Source organism: Cricetulus griseus, chromosome 3 (assembly GCF_003668045.3).
Source record: "Cricetulus griseus strain 17A/GY chromosome 3, alternate assembly CriGri-PICRH-1.0, whole genome shotgun sequence".
In the NCBI taxonomy this organism is placed as follows: domain Eukaryota; kingdom Metazoa; phylum Chordata; class Mammalia; order Rodentia; family Cricetidae; genus Cricetulus; species Cricetulus griseus.
In genome coordinates this window covers 88,899,366-88,919,290 of record NC_048596.1, presented here as the reverse complement: position 1 = coordinate 88,919,290, position 19,925 = coordinate 88,899,366, and the positions used below count along the sequence as shown (strand labels likewise).

General features: G+C 46.2%; 1 protein-coding gene across 3 annotated transcripts in view; it reads right to left on the bottom strand.

Annotated features, from left to right (window-relative positions):
* Galnt18 (polypeptide N-acetylgalactosaminyltransferase 18) overlaps positions 1 to 17,812 on the bottom strand; it is a 309,335-nt gene extending 291,523 nt beyond the window's left edge. For all 3 annotated transcript variants that reach the window (XM_035441322.1, XM_035441323.1, XM_035441324.1), the window contains exon 1: positions 17,578 to 17,812. In XM_035441322.1, the coding sequence (XP_035297213.1) occupies positions 17,578 to 17,812 (235 nt within the window). The remainder of the gene's footprint in view (positions 1 to 17,577) is intronic.
* Between the last annotated feature and the right edge of the window lie 2,113 nt (positions 17,813 to 19,925).

The following is a 19,925-nucleotide window of genomic DNA, read 5'->3' as shown; positions in this document are numbered from 1 at the left end:
GAGACAGAAAATAAAGTCCCTGCAGAGGAAAGCTCACAGCCACCTCCCCCATGCTCCTCACACAGTGGTTCCCCTCTCTCCTAGGAAGGAGAGCTGTTATTCCCCTGTCCTGTTGGGTCTTCAGGTCTCCGTGACAATCCACTCTGAGCTCCTATGGAAGCCTAAGCCTTGCTCAGCAGCATCTGACTCTGCTGGCATCTAGCTGTGTCCTCCCCCTTCTGTACCACTAGATTGCTTTGGTTTGAAGGTGAATACAAGTGACAGGCTTATTAAAATGAAGACATTGAGGGTCCCTGCAGGTTTCTCACCAGCTGACTTCTGGAGGGGCTCAGTATGGGGGTGGGGGTGGGGGTCAGTGCAGGGAAGCAGGGAAGCCAGTTCACATGCAGAATGCCAGCTTCCCTTTGATTAAGCCAGGGGAACAGCAGAGTAAGCTGGGGGTGCTGTGAGAAAGACCCAGGGGCACGTGTTTCTGGTCTCTGACCATATGGTGGACACAGACTGAGACATAGCCTTGCCTCAAGGAGGTAACCTGCTGCCTAGTCAGGTGAGAACCTGTCTTCAATCTCTTTCCCATCCAGACAGCTCTGGAGGCAGAGATCTTGATGCAAATCCTGACACCCCCTCTCCTTGAGAAGGTAAGTGGGCCTGTTTATTTATTCATGCATTCACTCAACAAACATCTCCTCAGACCCTGTCATTTAACTGGCACTATGTGAAACCTTACAAAACGGAAAAACAACAGGCTCCTATCATCTCCCACGGTGATGAGGAAAGGGAGCATTTCACAGCTCCCCTTCAGCACACTTGTCCCGCCAGTCAAATGGGGCTGATGTCCCCAGGCTTCCTTTAAGGATTAAGTACAGTAGATCTGATTAAATGGTGTCAAGCATCCAGTTTGTGCCTGCTTGCTACAGTTAGGATCCATGTTCTGAAGAAGCCTGCATGCCACTAAGGGGTGTCAAAACTTCTAGGAGATGTAGCCTGCCTAAGGGAAGTTGGGTTGTGAGAGTATGCTTTGAACAGGACATTGGGACCTCTGACCCCTCCTCTCCCTCTTCCTGACTACCTAGAAGAGAAGGCTTAGCTCTACCATATTCTCTAGATACCATGTGCTGCCTCGCCATAACCAAGGCAGACAGTCAGCCGTCCATGCTCTGAAATCGCCAGAACTGTCAACCAAACTTAACCTTTCTTCTTTAGATGTTGACTATTTTAAGTATTTTTGTCACAGTGACAGAATGCTGACGAGCATGTTGACAAATGTAAACTTTCTTTTTCTTTGCTTGGGTGTAAACTCTCTGCATCCTGCCCCATTGTCATCACATTGCACCAGGTACTGTCACACATCACTAGGGTTGAAGTCAGGTTCTGGTCAACAGTGTAACATCTTCAAGTCTGATGGGGATTCTGGGAGGGCAGAGTCTAAGCTCAAAGGATCCAGACCAGCCAGAGAGAATGGACCCCATCAAATGAAGACTGAAAGTTCTGCCCACATTGTCCCTTAAGGGAACATAGCTTCATCTGAGAATTTCCAGAAAGAACTGACTTCCATGGCAGAAGTGTCACCTGATATAGACAGAAGTACCTGGATGTGTAGAGAACCATCTAGACCTGGATTTAAGACTGCTGGATTCTCATCCCAAGCCTCCAAGGTCAAGAGCAAGTCTCAAAAGAATTGCCAAATGCCATTGGGCTTCAGAGCTCTCAGCCAATGTTCCGAGCCTGTGGATCCCAGTGTTTCTTCAAGTGATAACATGTTCTGCATCTCACTAAAGATCCTCCAGGCCAGAATCTTCTTGACTGAGCTATAACAGAGACAGGAAGAGGAGGAAGAAGGCAGCTCCTTCCTTACTAATGTGTAAGTAAGTGGCGAAGGACTGGAGGACGGTTCAACTGCCACAGCTCCACACTGAGGCCCCACAGTCCAATGGTGCATAAGATGCCTTGGTGTGGATCTTCAACACAGATGGATTTCCAGAGGAACTCAAAAGGACTGGGACCTATGTTTCTAGAATCAACTGAATTCAGAACTCACAAGTAACTAGTTTTAGGTAAATAGAGTTATTTTTTATCATTCTGCTAAGCCAACTGTCTTCTTTCTTTAACAAAGAACCAGTCAACCAATAACCAATGTCAATCAATAAAGAAACAGTTTATATCTAGGCAGTTTTCTGATTTACCACAATTCTCTCTGGTAAGAAGACAAGGCCAGTCTCCTGTGTAGTATCTCTAGGACTTTAAATAGATAAGTACTTTTAGGGAAAAAAGCAGAATGCTCCTTCCCATGTGAAGACTACATGTAGCTCTGGATTGTAAAGGATGTATATTAAAATTATATCCTACAACAAAATGCACATTTTGTAGAGGGAGAGAAAAGAAAAGATTAAATTGAATCTTCCTGACAATTGTCTTAAATCATACCTTCCTGGCTGCTGTTGAAATCATCACTTTGAGTTAAATCAAACCCATCCTGGCAGGAAGATGGGCTGATGTCACTAAGGGACAGTTTGGAGGTTGAGATGAAAAGGAAAACATGCAGCTCCCATGTGCCCATCTCCAAGGCAGTGGGAAAGGAGGCTCAGCAGACGGGCAGCCTGACACTCAGCATAACTATCCAACCAGCCAAGGTCTCAGCCACCCAGAGCATCGCCAACACTGATGGCTGCCTGCTACAATGCCAAGCAGCTTTTACAGGACAAAGGCATGTGCACACATAATGGCAACTTGTTGGCTGGCAGTAGTGGGTTGTACCCAGATGACCCTGAGCCAGTCCTCTACCCATCTCCCCTAATGCAATGTCACTGGTGTTATTTGGTCTCCCTCGAATGGTAATATGACCATTGCAGGCTTGACAGACCTAAGATAACACTAATGAGTTTCACCAACATGGAGCTGAAATCCCATATTCTAGGTGTTGAAGGCAGAAAACACATTCACTCCTGTCTGGTTTTTCTTCTGCAAAACTACAGGGAGGAAAGTGTACAAATGAAGGGAAGAGATGCTGTGGAGATGACTCCATCAGTAATGTGCTTACCATAAAAACATGAGGCCCTGAGTTCAGATCCTTAGCTACTAGGTACAAAGCCAGATGGGGCAGCATGGGTCCATGGATCCTTGGAGATCACTGGCCAGCCAGCCTAACAAGATCTGTGAGCTCCATGTTTAGTGAGAACCCATCTCAGAAACAAAAATATGGAGCAAAATTGAGACATCGGCCTCTAGCCTACACACACACACACACACACACACACACACACACACAAGACACACATGCATATTGTGAATGTGTTCATATAATCCTCTTTTCCTCCTTCTCTCTCTCTCCCCCTCCACACACACAAAGGGAAGAGGGAGGAAAGGGAGGTAGGGAGATGGAATACAGAGCACACTTCCCCCATGCTTGCCCCTAGTGGACAAGGTGCTTTCCTGCACCTTGATCAGTAAAACAGCCCTGCAATGGCGAAGGAACAATCACCTTCATTCATACAGTTGAGAAAACTAATGCACAGGCAGTGAAGAGACTTGCCGAGCTCATTCGACCCACCAGAGGCATGTTGAATTTTTCAGGCCCACTTGTGCTGCTCTTCTCTGTCATGGTGAGGGACAGGATTTCCTTCTTCAAAGTGTTGGTTTGGGTTACTGAGCTGCCCTCTCTATGCCTTACCTACTCCATTCCTCTAAACCCCCTTGTTCTTCAGGTTCCAATTCCTCTGTGAAGCCTAGGCAGATGACTAGTTCTTATAGAATATTCCACTCTAAACACTCCTTATGTGATGGAGTTAACTGCAAAGGATGTTGTTTTGTCTTCTTGACTTAATAATATGCTTTTCAAAGAAAAAGACTTGTTGGACAGATTCTGCCATCGCCCACTACAGTTGGTATAGTGCCACACCAGCAGAGGCAGACTCATGTTCGTTTGGAAATACCCAGAGAACAGCCCAGATTGATGTCTTCACAAATGTGCTCCTTCACTTAGCCCCTCCAGTGGCTCCTAGTTCTAGAGCATTCCTTTCCCAGTGGTCTTTGAAGTTGCACAGCTAGCTCCCCACACAGCCAATCTGTCCTCATGCCCTACGCTTTCTCTTGCCATCACCCTACTGTAGTATTCTGGCCACACCATTACTGTGTAAACATATCAATCATATCCCTGCCACGGGGCCTTTGAACTGCTTTCTGTATCCACTGGACCTGTTCTTCCCTTGGACAGGCACATGGCTCACATCTCACCTTCTTTAGGAGAATGCTTAGAGGAGAGCCATTGGCCACCACATTTAATGGCAACATCATCATACTTGGGCCTTTGCTCCACTGACATGTCCTGACTATTTCCTGGGTACTTGATAAATGCTGTTATATGAAAAAGACAGGAATCTGAGCATGTCACCTAAAGAAGGATGGGGTACATACCAGGGCATTATTGCACATACAGCCAAATACGGAATAACAGGAACTTGGGTGTGCACCTGTGATTTCTGTCACCTAGCTGTGGCTGTTCGTCTGTTCCCATTCCCAAACCCCAATAAAGATGGTAGCCTTGAGACCAGTCTCCCATGCCTTCTCTACGTGGTATATGAGTCTAAACATTCTAGTCCTTCCATTAATGGAAACTCTGTGGTAGGCCCAGGCATGTTTCCTAACTCCTTTGTGGCCACCAATACCCTCTAATGGTTTCCTACCTGACCCCAATTCCTAAACCTAAAAGAATTCCCAAATGAAGCCATGGTTTGAATGAGTGCGGGGCATTATATAGACTGAGTCCTCTCCCAAGAAAGAGAAACAAGCACCCAGAGGGCCTCCCTTGCCTCCAGAGAGCGAGTCTGGAGAGCTCCTGACTAGTCCACCCCGACATGCCCAGGAAAACAGGCTGTCATTGGGTCACAAGGACTCCCCTTCTTCTTCTGCCAAGTCATGTGCAGCCCTTTAGCCCAGAGAAAGGCATAATCCTCTTATCTCTTAATTAGCATCCTGGGAACAGAGAGCAAGAGAGGCCCTGGGGCCCCTTGCTGTGAGGTTTAATGGAGTCAGGGGTTCTCATCTTGTATGGTTGATTGCCTTGATTTCCTCATCCATAATATGGGCAATGATCTTCCCACAGGCTTCTTTAGAGGTTCAAACAAATTGGCAGTCAATAAACATTGGATTCATAAGAGGTGTTCAAAGACCCTCAAGTCCTTCTCTCCCATGATTCTTCAGGAGTACAGGCCTGTTTTTATTGCCCTTCTTCACTGGTTCCATTCCAATTTGTTAAATCATTGGCCGAAGTCTTTTCTATTTACTTTCCATTGTGTTTCTCTTCTAATCTGAATCCCTGGGTTCTCCTAAGTCTCTACTAAGGTTCTAAAGGTCTGGCCAGGATGTACAGTTGGACATTCTCATTCCTGTAAATTCTCCTGCACATCTGTGTGTGTGCATGTGTGTGCATGTATGTAGATCAGAGATCAACCTTGGATGTCACTCCTCAGGTGTTGTCCACCTTTCTTTTCTTTATAAGACAGGGTCTCTCACAGGCCTGGAACTGACCAAGCAGGCTACACTGACTTTTCAGTGAGTCCCAAGAGCCACCTGTCTCCACCCAGCACTAGGATTACATGCACACACCACAACAGCTGATTTCACATGAGCTCTAGTGATCAAACTCATGTCCTCATGCTTACAAGTCGTTTTACTGCCTGAGTCTCCCAGACTCCCCACACCCACTTTTAAATCTAAAGTAAATCAGATTGGAGGACCAGCTTATCATTAAAATGAAACACAGACACTGAAGACACCAGAATGTTGAAAGACACTCCTCCAAGCCCAAGGACAGGCAGGCAAGTCTGAGGCAGCCTCCTACCCCTCCTCCCCTTCCTGGCTTCCTCCTCTTTCCCATCAGAGAAAGGCAGTAGCTAGTTAGACAAAGCCTGAAGTCCTTTGAGGTAGGAATCACATAATCATTGAACTGCAATGAAGAGACACAGACAACTCTACCTTGGAACGCCGACTACAGACCATCTGATCGAATCTGTAGCAGGAGATCAAAAAGGATCTTCATGTGGATAACAGAAAATGTCACTGAGCAAACAGGAAAGATCAATTCAATAAAGAAATGGAGTCACACTTGCAGGTCTACTTGCAGTGAGATTTTTTTTTGCTTATGTTAACTTCCCAGCACATAACTCATGTGGTTATTAATACAAACTCCTACTATTTGGGGCAAATAAACAGCTGCTGGTGTTTTGTGCCCAAACCACTTTATTAGGGCTTTCCTTTACTGCAATTGTCTCTTCCTTTCCAAATCCTCAGAGGCTCAGACAGCTAAAAACAGAGTGCTGAGGCAAAAAGAAACACAAGGAGAGAGAGAGAGAGAGAGAGAGAGAGAGAGAGAGAGAGGGAGGGAGAGAGAAAGAGGGAGAGAGAGAGAGAGGGAGAGAGAGAGAGGGAGAGAGAGAGAGGCAGCTATGTGGGCAGGGAGATAGGGCTGAGGCTTCTGGGACCTTCAACATCTTCTGATAAATCTCAGGCAAAGTTGCTTTTGAGAGCAGGGATACAGGGTTATCGGAAAGACTGGTTTTTCCCTGGTGGTGGAAACACATCCCTGAGGCCATCCACCCATGTTCACCCAGGGCTAGGTGTTTGCTTGAACTCAAGAAGTCCAGGGCAAATTCCCTGGGGGCCCCACAGATAGGGGATTCTTCATTCACACTTGTAAGGCTTCTCCCTTTACTCCATCCCACTCACTTCGGGATTTGACACAAGGATAAAGCAAGCCACCTGTCTGCAAACTCTTTTCATTCTCTTACTTGACCCAAGGCCTCTGAGCTTACCCTCATAGTGTCTGCTAAAATGATCTCCTCTTTCTCTGTCTTTGAAATGTCCTTCTTATTCTGTAAAGACTTGACAGACACCCTTCTTGTCTCTACCACCCATCAGCTCTACAACCTTGGACAAATTATTTCCATTGGACTGGGTAATACATAAGAAAAAAATAATGGAAAGAAAGGTTAAAACAGAAAAAAAAAAGAAAAAAGTTGATTCTGAAAGTCCAAAGTCAGGTCTCCTAGGTTCAGCCTCCATGGGCTTTCAGTTACCACAAAAATTAGCCAAAAGCATCATGGTAAGAGCGATTGTTGGAGGATGAGAGCAGTCCTACAGTGATGTAGAGAGCAAGAGAGGCTTGCCCATATTTGTAAGTAGTGTTTCTTAGGAACAAACTGGGTTCTAAAAGAACTACATGACTTAAACAAGGAGGACCCTAAAAGAGACAAACTCTGTCCCCTGGAGAAGGGGAAAGGGACACTATCCCCTGAGCAAAATGAGAGCATGGGAAGAGGGCGGAGGGAGCTACGAGAATGAGAAGGGAAGAAGAGGAAGGATGTAGAGGTCATGAGGGAGCAGAAAGGTTGAGTCAGGTATAGATTAGAAGAAAGGATATGCGATAGGTAGGGTTTTAGTTGGGAGGGTGGTAGGGGAGGAGGGGGAAGAAGGGAACTGGAATTGTCATGTAATTCAATCGTGTTTGCAAATTAAAAAAATACAAAAAAAAAGAGAACTACATGAATGACTCTCTTCCAAAAGTGACGCTCTCCATCACCTTCCACCAGGCTCTGCCTCTCTAATAGCTTCCAAACCACTACACTGGGGACCAAGGTTCCAATGCACAGATATCTGGGAGAAACTCAAGTCCTTCCCAAACCAGGGACTTTCTAGGGCTCAGGTTTATCACCTCTGAAATCACATCTCCCTGGGATATTGAGACCAAAGGAACCAGAACCCCGTCCCCAAGAATTGCTTTCCATTTAAATAAGGACAGTAATAAAGTGATTCCACATGGACAGTGCCTGCCCAGGCTCTGACCAGTATTCTCTTCCTAGTCAGTCTTCAATTCCATAGAAGCTGTTGCCATTCAAATAAACCAAAATTTCTCATCTGTCACTTCAAATCTCTATTTAGGGCTGGAGAGATAGCTCAGTTAGCAAAAATCCTGCTTTGAAACCATAGGACCTCAATTCAGTCCCTAGAGCTTGTGTAAAAGTGACAAGCATGGAGGTGCATACTTGTAATCTCAGTGCTGGGGAGGCTGAGAATGGCTTCCCTGGAGCTCACTGCTCAGACAACCGACTTGCTGAGTTCCAGGCCAGTGGGAGACTTTGTGTCAAAATAGAAGATATGTGGCACCTGAACAATGACATCTGAGGTTGTCCTCTGACCTCCACGTGTCTACATAATCCATGCACTCGAGTGTACGGGAATTAGATTAGTGCACACAAACACAAAGACATGCACATGTATTTGTGCACACACATGCACAAAATCTCTCTTTAACTTTCTCACTCTCTTATTCATTGGTCTGAACAGTTTTTGTCCCATTCTAAACTACCAGATGCCATCAGCCTGTTGCATATTACCCCAATCCAATCTTCAAATCTTGCTTGGGCCAAGGTCTCTGAAATGCCTTCCCTTGCCTCTGGAATCTCAATGGCTATTAACTCCAAGTCTCCTGAGGACAGGGATATTTGGACAAGTCAGCTGTGGAAACTCAACTCAGCACCAAAGATGCTTAAGGTACAGTCCTTCACATGCCTTTCCAGGGTGAGCCACTTTGAGGCTTGAACTTGGAACACTGGTAGAATGAGAGTATTCATGAGAGAACTGGTACCAACCTCTCTGGTCACTGTTTTTCATTGTCTTTACCTATCCTGGGGCAAAACAGTTCAGAGGACATTTCTGGACCTTCCCAATACCATCCTTCTGTGAGCTTTTGAGGGGCAGTGACAATAAAACATGGCCCAGTTAATTGTGCCTCTGTGTCACTTCAGCTGTGGCTTCATTCAGAAATGCTCTCAATATGTCACGGGAATTAGATATTTAGTTGCTTCAACTTGCACTATTAAGTACAGCTCCATCCTCCAAAAGCAAACTCACCAAGCTGAAGCTGAGCAATGAAGGACAACCCCATCTCTAAACTGCATACACACTGCAGTGATCCAGCTACCGCCGAATCTTCAGTCATAACCACAGAGGCAGAAAAGCCACACACACACACACACACACACACACACACACACACACACACAAAAAAAAAAAAAAAAAAAAAAAAGCAGTAACATTCACATAACCAGGACTTCTTCCTCTGAAAGTTCTGGTTGGCTGCACTCAGCAGAGTCCATAAAGAGTACACAGACCCACAGAGAAGGTTCCAGAACAGCTGTTGCCCATAGTCACTGCCACAACATACCTGATTTGGGAACAGTTGTAGGGTAATTTGCTATTAACAATAACTTAAGTAACAAAGCTTAGGAATGATTAACTTTAACTCCACAAATTAAAGAGATTTCAAGGTTAACACACTCCCCAGCATACTAATGTGTTTCACTGAGTGGGAAAGAAAAGGGTGGGGTGATCACAAATGCACTGTCAGGACATGCCTAATCCTGGCACTGCCCTGGGGTGAGTGCCCTGCATGTGAAGGCATGTGTGCAAGGAAATAGTTATGTGGGGAATCCTTGTGTGCAGCCTTGCATTGCAAGATGTAGCTGCATGGGACTCAAAGGCAAAGTGGGGTTTGAGAAGAAAACATGTATATACTTTGGAATAATCAAATTCCTGCCAAATTGGAGATTAGCATAGAAAGATGGCCTGCCATTCTCGGAATATGACAGCCACCTGCTTCTGGTCTTATGTATCAGCATCCCTGACATGTATAGACATGTAGGGCACCTGAGATGGTTCACTGGATAAAGATGCTTGCTGAAAAATCAGATGACCTGAGTTCAATCTTCAGGATCTACATAGTGGAAGGAGAGAACCGATTCCTAGAAATTGTTCTCTGACCTCCATGTTCACAGGACAGCATATGCATACCCACAGCCCCACCTCTCCCCAAAGCCCACGTGTCTGCTCTTTGGCCCCATTTGTATCCCATATTCAGTAGGGTTTCTCCTCAAAATGGCATCCCTTCAGTATGTTTGTCCAGAGGAAAGCAGGTCTTCCCAGAGTCTTTGATAAACCCAAAGCAAGGAAATGGGCAAGAAACCCAGAGAGAGCTGCCTCACACTCACAGCCACACCTACCACTTCTCAAATAAGTGAGCTCAGAGTCCTACAGAACAAGCAATAGAGGTGCTCCTAGAGCTGTGTGTGTGGCTTTCAGTCTCTCAAACATATCTGGAAAATCTAAGCTAACTTCAGTGGCTGGCACTGACCTTTATGGCCCTCACAAGCCTGATTGTGGCTCCTTTCTGATTCTCAATTCCCCTTGAGATTTGCCACCAAACTGCTTATCAAGGGCAAACAGCGATTTATGTCAAGTGAGCGGGAAAGAATGTGGAATTCATTTATTTTGCAGCCTATACACTTCTGGCTAGAGATGAAAAGTCCTTGGCCATAGGGAGAAGCTGTATTCTTTGGCAAGGTTCTTCTGCTTCATAAAGATGTGGTCCTGGACCATTAACAAAAGCAATTAGGCTCAACCCTAGGTCCTGCTGTTGACACCCTCAAGGCTTCCGTGTCTGTTATGGGCAGAATTTTCAAACCAAAGCTTATTTCAAAAATTAGAAAGCTTTGCTGTTTCAATGACAGCTTTCCCTCAAACAAGCTGCCAGCAGACGCTGCACTCTCCTGGTAACAAATCCTGCCAGTTAAGGTGCAAAGAGGGACACCTGAAAGCTACAGGGAGCAGATAAATGTCTGCATCTAAGAGATTTCCTGGTTCTCTGGTACCCGTCATCAACCCGATGTTGTGGATCTAAGACACACTAATATGCACACAGTTTGCTTGATAAGCTTGAGGAAACAAAGGGCAATCAATGACCTGACCTTCCACAGTTGGGATGAGGCTGACTCTGAGGAGAGAAATAGTGGATTTAGAAATGAGTCACATAGGGAAACTTGTCTCATTGTGTTCAGAAGGACAGATGGACACTATGAGACGCTTCGGTATCACCCTAGACTTGCTTATTCTCTTCAGGCTACCATCATCCCTCACAGAAAAGCAGCTGTCAGACTTCACTTTCTGTCACACATGGCTTTCAGGTTTCTCTTTAAGAAGTGGAAACTTAGCGTGGTATTTGATTCATGCCTTTAATCCCAGGACTCGGGAGGTAGAGGCAGGCGAATTTCTCTGTGAGTTTGAGTTCAGCCTCGTCTACAGAGTGAGTTCCAGGACAGCCAGGGCTACACAGAGAAACCCTGTCTTGAGATAAGAAGAAAAGAAGAGGAGGAGGATGAGCAGGAGGAGCATGAGGAGGAGGTGGAACCTTTAAGAACTGAAGTAATTTACCAAACACTACATACAAACCATAAGGAAAAAGTGTTGTGGGGACACTGGGGATTCCTGAGGGTTGGTGATGACATTTGACCCTGTTATTACTAATAGGGTCCCAAAGTAAACATTCTGGAAACTTTCAACTCCTAGAGACACCGTTGGAAAACCTCTGACCTAGGGTATCTATTTAAAGCAAAACTTACGGGCTGGATAAAATGAGGACCTGAGTTCACATTGCAGTATCCACGTAAAAGCTGGGTATTGTGGCACACATATATAACCCCAGTACTGGAGGATCACTGGCCAGCCAATCTGGGCAAAAACAGCAAACTCCAGGTTCAGTGAAAGACTCTGTCTCAAAATATGTGGTGAGCAATTAAGGCACATTTTTGATGTCAACCTTCAACTTCCCCTCATATGCACAGGTGACCACACCTGCACATCTGCATACACAGCATATACACCAAACACAAAGTAAATTCAAAGATAAAACAAATATATGTATAATATAATCATCATGTGCATCTTATTAATTCATTAAGAAATCTATGAAAATATGCAAAATACACAAATCAACAACACTGAACATCCAAGAGAAAAATTATTCCCACAAGACAAAACCACACAGAAGGCTTCAGGGAGGGTATTAAGTTCTACCATAACCAAAGAAGTACAAATAAAAAGACTCAACTGTCTTGACAGTAATTCCATTTGCCCAGAAAATGCTGAATGATAACACCGAATGCCAGCCCTCCGTGACCCTGGCACAATACTGCATTGTCAGTGACTGGGTGGAAAGGCTTTCATTTTGAAAAATAATATTTCATAAAAAATGTTCATACTCTGTCACTAGTAATCTTACTTCTGAAAATACATATTTGAGAATAAGTCAAAGGGGAAACAGGTGAGGCAAATACATTCATATTTTTTACTATGTGTAAATTTCCTAACAAATGTCCAACATCAGAGAAAGTCAAACGAAAAATGGTACGTTGGTGGTGGAATACTATGCAGTCATTTAAAGTTTGGGGGACGTTTTCTTAAGCAGTCCTCCACTCCACTCTGCAAATTTGCATGCTTCCTATTTCCCTTTTGAAACATTCCCATGATGTTCTTGTCCCTGTGTGGGCTTCCCTCTAGCAGCCTACACCTCCCCCTAACTGTGGAGTTGTTCCCAAGCACAGGAATACTATTGGGACTTGTTTCTGCAACTAATTAATTTAATTACATGCTGTGTAAAGCCATGAGACTGCTAAAAGAAGAGAGTGTTGATCTCTAGAAAAATTAATGCCAATACTTTGGGAAGAGTTGAGACAAGACAATCACTTAAATAGTCAAATTACAGGCCAGCAAAATCATTCCAAAAGATCAGACAAAAAAAATCATAAAAATAACACTGAAAAGCTCCTGGAGTACAGTCTAAGTAAGGAAGGAGTGATAATATGAACAAAAGAGTCAAGACCATGATGAGGAAACCCACAGAATCAGCTGACCCAAGCTAGTGAGAGATCACTGACTCCAGTCTGACAAATGGAGAATCTGTGTAAGACCTAAGTAGACTCCCTTGATATAGGTGACAATGGTGCAGCTGGGACAATATATGAGGCCACTGGCAGTAGGTCCAAGATCTAACTCTAATGCACAAATTCACTTAAATCCCATTCTATATGGAGAGATACCATGCCCAGCCTAAACACAAGGGTGGGGGGGGGTAGAGAGGTGCCTTGGTCCTGCCTCAGCAAGATGTTGGGACAGACTTAGTAGACTTCCTATGGGAGGCCTTACCCTCTCCAAGGATCAGATGGGAGGTGGGGTGGCAGGGGAGAAGTAAAGGGAGCTGGAGGAGAGGCAAGATGGGGAACTGGGATTGTAATGTAAAAAATAAATTAATAAAAAAGATGGAAAAATAATACCAGGCAACCATATTGAGATTGCTTCCAAAGTACCTTTCAGTCCCTAGTGGATTTTAAAGAAAATGGGAGAAATCTGACTTTGTCCACAGGATGTGACACTGCTGGGATAGGAATGGTCTATGCACAGGGGACAGAAGAACATCTAATAGCAGACCCACCCCAAGGACAGCATTTTTACTGAGAGCATCAAAGGCTACTAATGGCTGTATATTTTGAGTAACAAGTCAAAACATTTACTGTATGTGTGATATTCTTCCCTTTTCCTCTGATGTTTGAGCTCATTGACTCACTTGAAGTTCCATCCACACGGACAACAAGAATTCTATTGTCCTTAGAAAACAAGTGTGAACCAGGAGTGTCCCAGTTCTCCATGGTCCCCAGTAACTCCATCCAGTCCCTGCCAGAGCAGCTTAAGGAACCCTGGTTGCCAAGAGATAAAGGTTGAAAGAATAAACTATGTAGCAAACAGAGAGAGAGAAAAAATGCTTCTTTTAAAAAAAGGCCAAGTAAACAGTATACTCAACAGTACTGTCTCCTTACATGTATAGTCAAGTGGGTGAAGCCAAAAGGAGGGCTTATGATTACAAAATAGTTCCCGGAGTAGAATAGATCCTGGGAAGTTCCATACATTCTTAAATTGTCCCTTAAACATTGGCACATTCTTAACAGATTCAAAATGATACTAACCAAAAAGAAAAAAAAAAGCCATGTTCATTTGTGCCTGACATACAAACTCAAACAGGAACTGGGACTAGGATGGCTCAGTTGGTAGGGTACATGCCTAGCATGGGCAAACTCTCAGCTTGATGCTCAGCACCACATATGCTAGGTATGGTGGCACATATCTGCAATCCCAGCACTGGGGAGGTGGAGGCAAGAGAATTCAAGGTTCTCTTTGTTATTCAGCAAGTTTCAGGCCAGCTACATAGTGCGTTTGGGGCTAGCCTGGACTATATGAGATACTCTCTCAAAAAAGAAAAAGAGAAAGGGGTGAGGAAGAGGAAGAGCAATTTCTCTTTCCAAGTTCTCTCACACCTGGGCTTCCTCTAACATCTGCCCATCTGACCATCTCAAAAAGGTGGAAGGTCCTGAGATGGAGCCTGTACTAGGGACTACTTGGTGTTTTCACCCCAACAGGATACTTATTTTAAACTCTGAAGTTAACTATCTTGCTGTTTAACGTCTCTTGGTTAAAAAAAAATAAATGTTCAAAAATACAATTTATATTCCCAAGAGATTCACACACACCATCTAATTAAATCATTCAATCAGAAAACAAATTAAAATGAAATATCACTGTGGTCCCCAAGAGGAAAATCAACTTTTCAGTCATGTCTAGAACAGACCTCTAGGGTGCCGCTCCAAAGCCTCTTCTAATTGCAAGTTCTCAGAACATCCTGCCGAACACTCAGTGACATTTGCAACTTCCTGGACAGCTTTCCTTCCAAAGAGAAGAGGCGCCTGGGCAACGTTCCGAAGCAAAGCTTGTCCTTCGGAAACTGGCAGTGCCCACACTCATGACTAACTAGGATGTTGGACATCAGTGCAGGGCAGTCACTCAGTCATCCAGACTGTCTCTCTTCCACCTGCTAGAACTGCCCAGAGAGTTGCCAAACATTTGTTAAGGGAATGTGACCTCTGCCTTCTTCAGGAAACCAACCAAAACCCAGATCTGCCTTAGTATATCAATGGAAAGCAGTTCCATGTGGGAACACTATTGGCCCCACGAAGCCTCCAAGGAACTCAGATGGCCTTTCACTAGGACACATCCATTCCCACCACTGTCAAACAATACCAGGACAGCACTCTTCCCCTGTGTGCCTCTGGCCCTCTTGGCAAACAGAATATTATACAGTTAAGAACACAGACTGATATCTTCCTAGACTATAGAACCAGCTGCCAAAATAAACACTAAAAATAACCTGGATGTGGTGGCACCCATCTGCGATGCTTGCTGAGATGGAAGGGTCTTAACCAACCTTATACTACTGCGTTAAGACCTCTTCTCACAGCAAAGCAAAACAGAGACGCTGGAGCCACTATCTGAGTTCAAATGTCTGAGCTATTATGTAATGGAGTGTGACTCTGGACCAGTGGGTCAAACAACCTCTGCAGACCTCAGTTTCCACATTTGTAAGATGGAGCTAATACCACTGACCTCTAAGGGTAAATCAACTTCCACAAAGCTCTGAGAACAGGGTATAGCACATAACAGACACTACAGAATTCTGGACTATTCTTATTATCAGCCTCTTCCCAACTCTGTCCCCATCCTCAGCTCTGTGATGTACCAAGGATTATTAAAAGGGCTCTCGACACAAAACATAGACAGTGGATCTATGGAAACAGCCCACATCCTTAAGGACAGGAATGATCTCACACACTTTACAGATAAATCTTTGAATCCCAAATCCAAGTACAGAGACTGCTTTGAACCCTGGAAGAGTCGTCATCATTGCCACACGACCACAGCACAAGCAACCAGCTAAGCCTCTGCCATCTGTCTGTTTCATGTCTAGCTTTTCACAACTCACTCCCTCACCCACTGTGGGCAGTGGCTTTGGCCTTATTGTCATTTCCTACTGCCCAAAGGACACCTGGACTAACACAGTCTAAGGAGGGTTCTTTTTTATTAACCCTTCTCCTCCCAATTTATGAGATAAACATTGAGGAGTTCTAAGATTTCCTGGTAAAAAAAAATTGTTTTTTTTTTTCATCTTCCACAGTGGTTTTCATGTAGAGCCTTGTGAATCATGTGACATCGTCCACATTCAACATGATAGGGGCTGCTCATGGGCTCATGAAATCCTTGAAATTATCCCTGAAGCAGTCCCTTGTTGGCTTCTTCCATAACTACATAGAAAAGAACAGGAGAGTCATTTTGAATACACACACACATAGAGAATGTGTGAATGAAAATCTCTCAGAAGATGTATACAACCTGGAAATGTCAGAGCAAGGCACAGCCTTGAGTCTGTCTCCTGGATCAAGGCAAATGGCAGCAACAGGCACTACGGGCACAGTTTGATCTGTTGGGTTCAATGCTTGGGTGAGGCTAAGGCGGGTTTGAAGAGCTGTCAAAGGTCCCTTTTCTAGGGGGCCTCAAAGTCAAGTCCTTGCTTTTGTCAGTTAGGAAACACAACCAAGAAGGTCGCCTTTCTGCCCCCACCTGAACCTGGTGAAGCCTTCCCAGGGAAGGAGCCAATCTGGCCACGTGGGAGGTACACCAGATCGGAAAGTAGTCCTTACCTTGGTAAACAGAGCTCAGAGCAGCTCAGATACTGCCAGGGGCTACCCCATATCTGGCAGCCTGTCAGGTTTACAGGTAAACTAGCTGGGGCCTGCAGTTAAGAAGTTCTCTTACCTAGGAAAGCAGGGGACACCTGAAGAGGACAAGGGGAATCCAGATTGCTAGCCTGAGTGAACATGCCTTACTCCAGGTGTCCTGAGCTCCGTCACTGTGGCACTCATACTGCCTGGGTCCCATCAGGAGAGCCCTTTATGTCTCACTCTCCCTTTGAACCTAGTCTAGAGACACCCACCCACTGCTTTCTTGGATTTCAGACCCACCTTCTGTGGGTTTGTCTACTCTACCAAGGCTGATTCCTGGGCCAGGGAGTGTAGCTAGCTGCCTTACAAATTGGCCCTCACTGAGATAGGAAGGTTCTGAAGGAAAGCCACAGCCTCAGTGGGTTTTCTTATTCCTGAACAGAAGCACCAACGAAGTGGACTTAGCTTCTTCCTGGGTGTGACACCTGATCATAGGGGCAGGTCCTGGATCTTCAGGTGTGCTACAGTGGAGGATGTTTTTTTCCACTTAAGATGCCGCCTGCAGTCCCAGCACTACTCCGGCTGAAGCTGAGGCTGGGGCTGATACTGGGGCAATGTTGTCTTTCAAGTCTGGGTTTGTTCTTAAGCTTGCTGCTTCTTAAACCCCACAGTTAGGATCACACGTGACATCTCTCCTGCCCCTTACTACGGCCAAATAAGTTCTTTTGCCCTTGTACTCTCTCAGATACATAAACATCCACGGCCAAACGCACTCCTGGACTAGTGTGTGATCCTGCGATCCCAGGAAGAAGCAGCCTGGAGTCATGCACATTTGGACACGTGCATAGCACGTCTCCATACCAACAACAAGCTGCATACACACACACACACACACACACACACACACACACACACACACACACGCATAGGCGTACACACGTGTACCCAAGGAAAACTAGCAGGGTGTCAGACACAGAAGATCCAGGACACTAGTCCTTACAGTCCCTCCAACCACACAGCTGCCACCCCAAATCCCTCCCTGCAGTCACTGGCCTGATACGCATTGGCCTCAACGCATCCCATCCCACAAGCAGATCACTGGGCACTCCCTGGCTGTGCTCGTGGCTCAAGTTTCCCAGGGCGCCGGTACCTTGGATGTGCTGTTTGATGACATTCTCCAAGTGGTCCAGCCGCTCGATAATTTTCAGGGTGTCCCCTTTATCTTCCTCAAGCTTCTTGTCGGGCGCTGGCTCCTGCCCCCGCACATACACGCTGGCAATGTAGTTGGTAACCCAGCCCACGTACAGCAGGCAGATGATGTTGGTCATACCACTCAGGATCACGCAAGTGGACACCAAAGTTTTGGTCTTCCTGGTACACACCATTCTGGGGTCCCTCCTCCATATAGAGCTCCTGGGGCCCCTCCTTGCTGCACACCCCAAACTCCCCCGCACTCACACCCCTTGGCACGCCTAGGACCTCTGGTACTCCAGTACCTAAGTCTTGAGGCTCTCCAAAGGCGAGTCCCCTGGCAGTGAGCCGCGGTGCCCAAGTTTGCAGCTCCTGCCGCTGGCCACCCTGAGAAAGAGCTCCACAAAGGAAACGAGGTGGGTTTGTTTGTTGTTGGTGGGTTTTTGTCCCCCAAATTCAAAATCCCCGAGCCTTTCCCTAGGCGGTCACGGGTGGCCAGCAGTGCTGCGATGCGACCCGCAGTTCTGGGAAACTTTGTCACTGCCGGGGCCCGCTGCCGCGCTGCTTCCCATCTCCAGCGCCCGCTGCCTGGGAGATGCCACCAGCCCGTGTCGCTCGCTGCTCAGGAGAACCGAGGCTGTGGCAGCGACCCAAGGAGTGAAGCAGCACGGCCCGGCCCCCTCCGAGCGACAAGCGCCGCCACCAATCGCGCTCCGGCTCCAGAGAGGGGCCGGGGCTGGGCGGCTGCGGACCAACGAGTAGGGGCCAGGGGGCGGAGCCCGGCCCTGCGCCCCACCTGCTGGCCACAAGCTCTCCTACCGGACCGCCCTAGCTTCGCCGGCTCTGGGACCACCGGGACCAGGCTCCTGCTGGCCACAAACCACCAGTCCCAGCCCAGGCCAGCAGATTCCGCCCCTAGGGGAATTTTAGCTATCTTGCATGGGAAGGATCCCAAGCTTTCGGGAATCACGAAGCTCGTGTCCCCTCACCTACCTCAGCTGAGAGGATTCTGCTGCTTTCCCACCTTTCTGCCCCTTTTGGTAATCGAGATGCAGACCATAGAAGCGGCCAGGCCTTATAATGTCCACTCCTTCTGATTCACTTGCGCCTCCACCCTGCCCCCTGCCCTCTGCTGGTCTCCAGGGTGTCACCAAAGGCCTCTAAAAATCTCTAGGAGAGGCAATAGTGAACTGTGAAAATGTCTCTAAGCCGTCCTTGCTCCCAAAATTGTTCAAGTCTATGCAGATCTCACGATGTGGTCACGTCCTGCAAACCTTTACTGTATATGGAGCCCACCATACCCCACTCAGAGGGAAACCGCACAGGGAAACCTTGTATGTAATGATGGGGCAGGACGATGCAATTCTCCAAGACCTGTATAGTTCCCATACATGCAGTCCTCATGGCTATGGGGAGGGCAAAAGAGCCTTGATGGAGGGAACTGGAACTAACAGCAGAGGGTCCACTGAGTTTCTTAGTGGGGCAAATGCTCCTTCAAATCATGCCATCTTAAAACATTCACGTCTCTGAACTCTTTAAATAAGGTCTTTCTAAAACAGATTTCTTTACCTTCTCTCCAAGTTGTTTTCTGGCAGGGAAAGAAGCTTGAAGACGAGGCCACCCTGTGGGCCAGCACTCCAATGAGCCATGTCAGTACACCATACAACTCATTTGTCAGGCTTCTGAGTTCAAAGACCTTGCCCTAGAAAGGAGGAAGCCAAAGACCAGACATGACACGACCCTTTAATACTACAGACAAAAGGTCCCCAAAGATGCTGAGAAAGTGGGAAACCTCCAAGGATCTGAGAGGAGTTCTCTCCTCCCCCAGCTGGAAAATGGGCTAGGGCTAGAATAGGGAAAGGAGACCGGAGACAGAGACCAATGTGTGTTTCTAAAAATTACTGTCTGCTGGCTACACAGACAAGGAAGAAAACTATCACTCATTCTCCCTTCACAGAAGAGGGGTCTAGGCTGCCTATGGGCTGGTTGCCTGGACTTCCAAACCATGCATGGCCTTGAGCACAGCTGGTAGCTAAAGTTTAATCCTGGATGCAATAGAGGGAGTTCAGCTCTCACAAGATCTTCCTAAATTCCTCCAGATTACACCTGGAGGAGAAGAGACCAGTTTTGCATGTTCTTATTGGTAAAGCTCCAGGACAAAGACATAGAGGGGCAGGCATTTCGGGAAATAAACAATGTGGGATGTAGGACTTAAGATTTTGTAGCAGGTGATCCTCTAAGACAGTGTGACTACAGAGTGTGAAAAACAAAAATAATCAATTGATTAAACAAACAACAACAAAAACA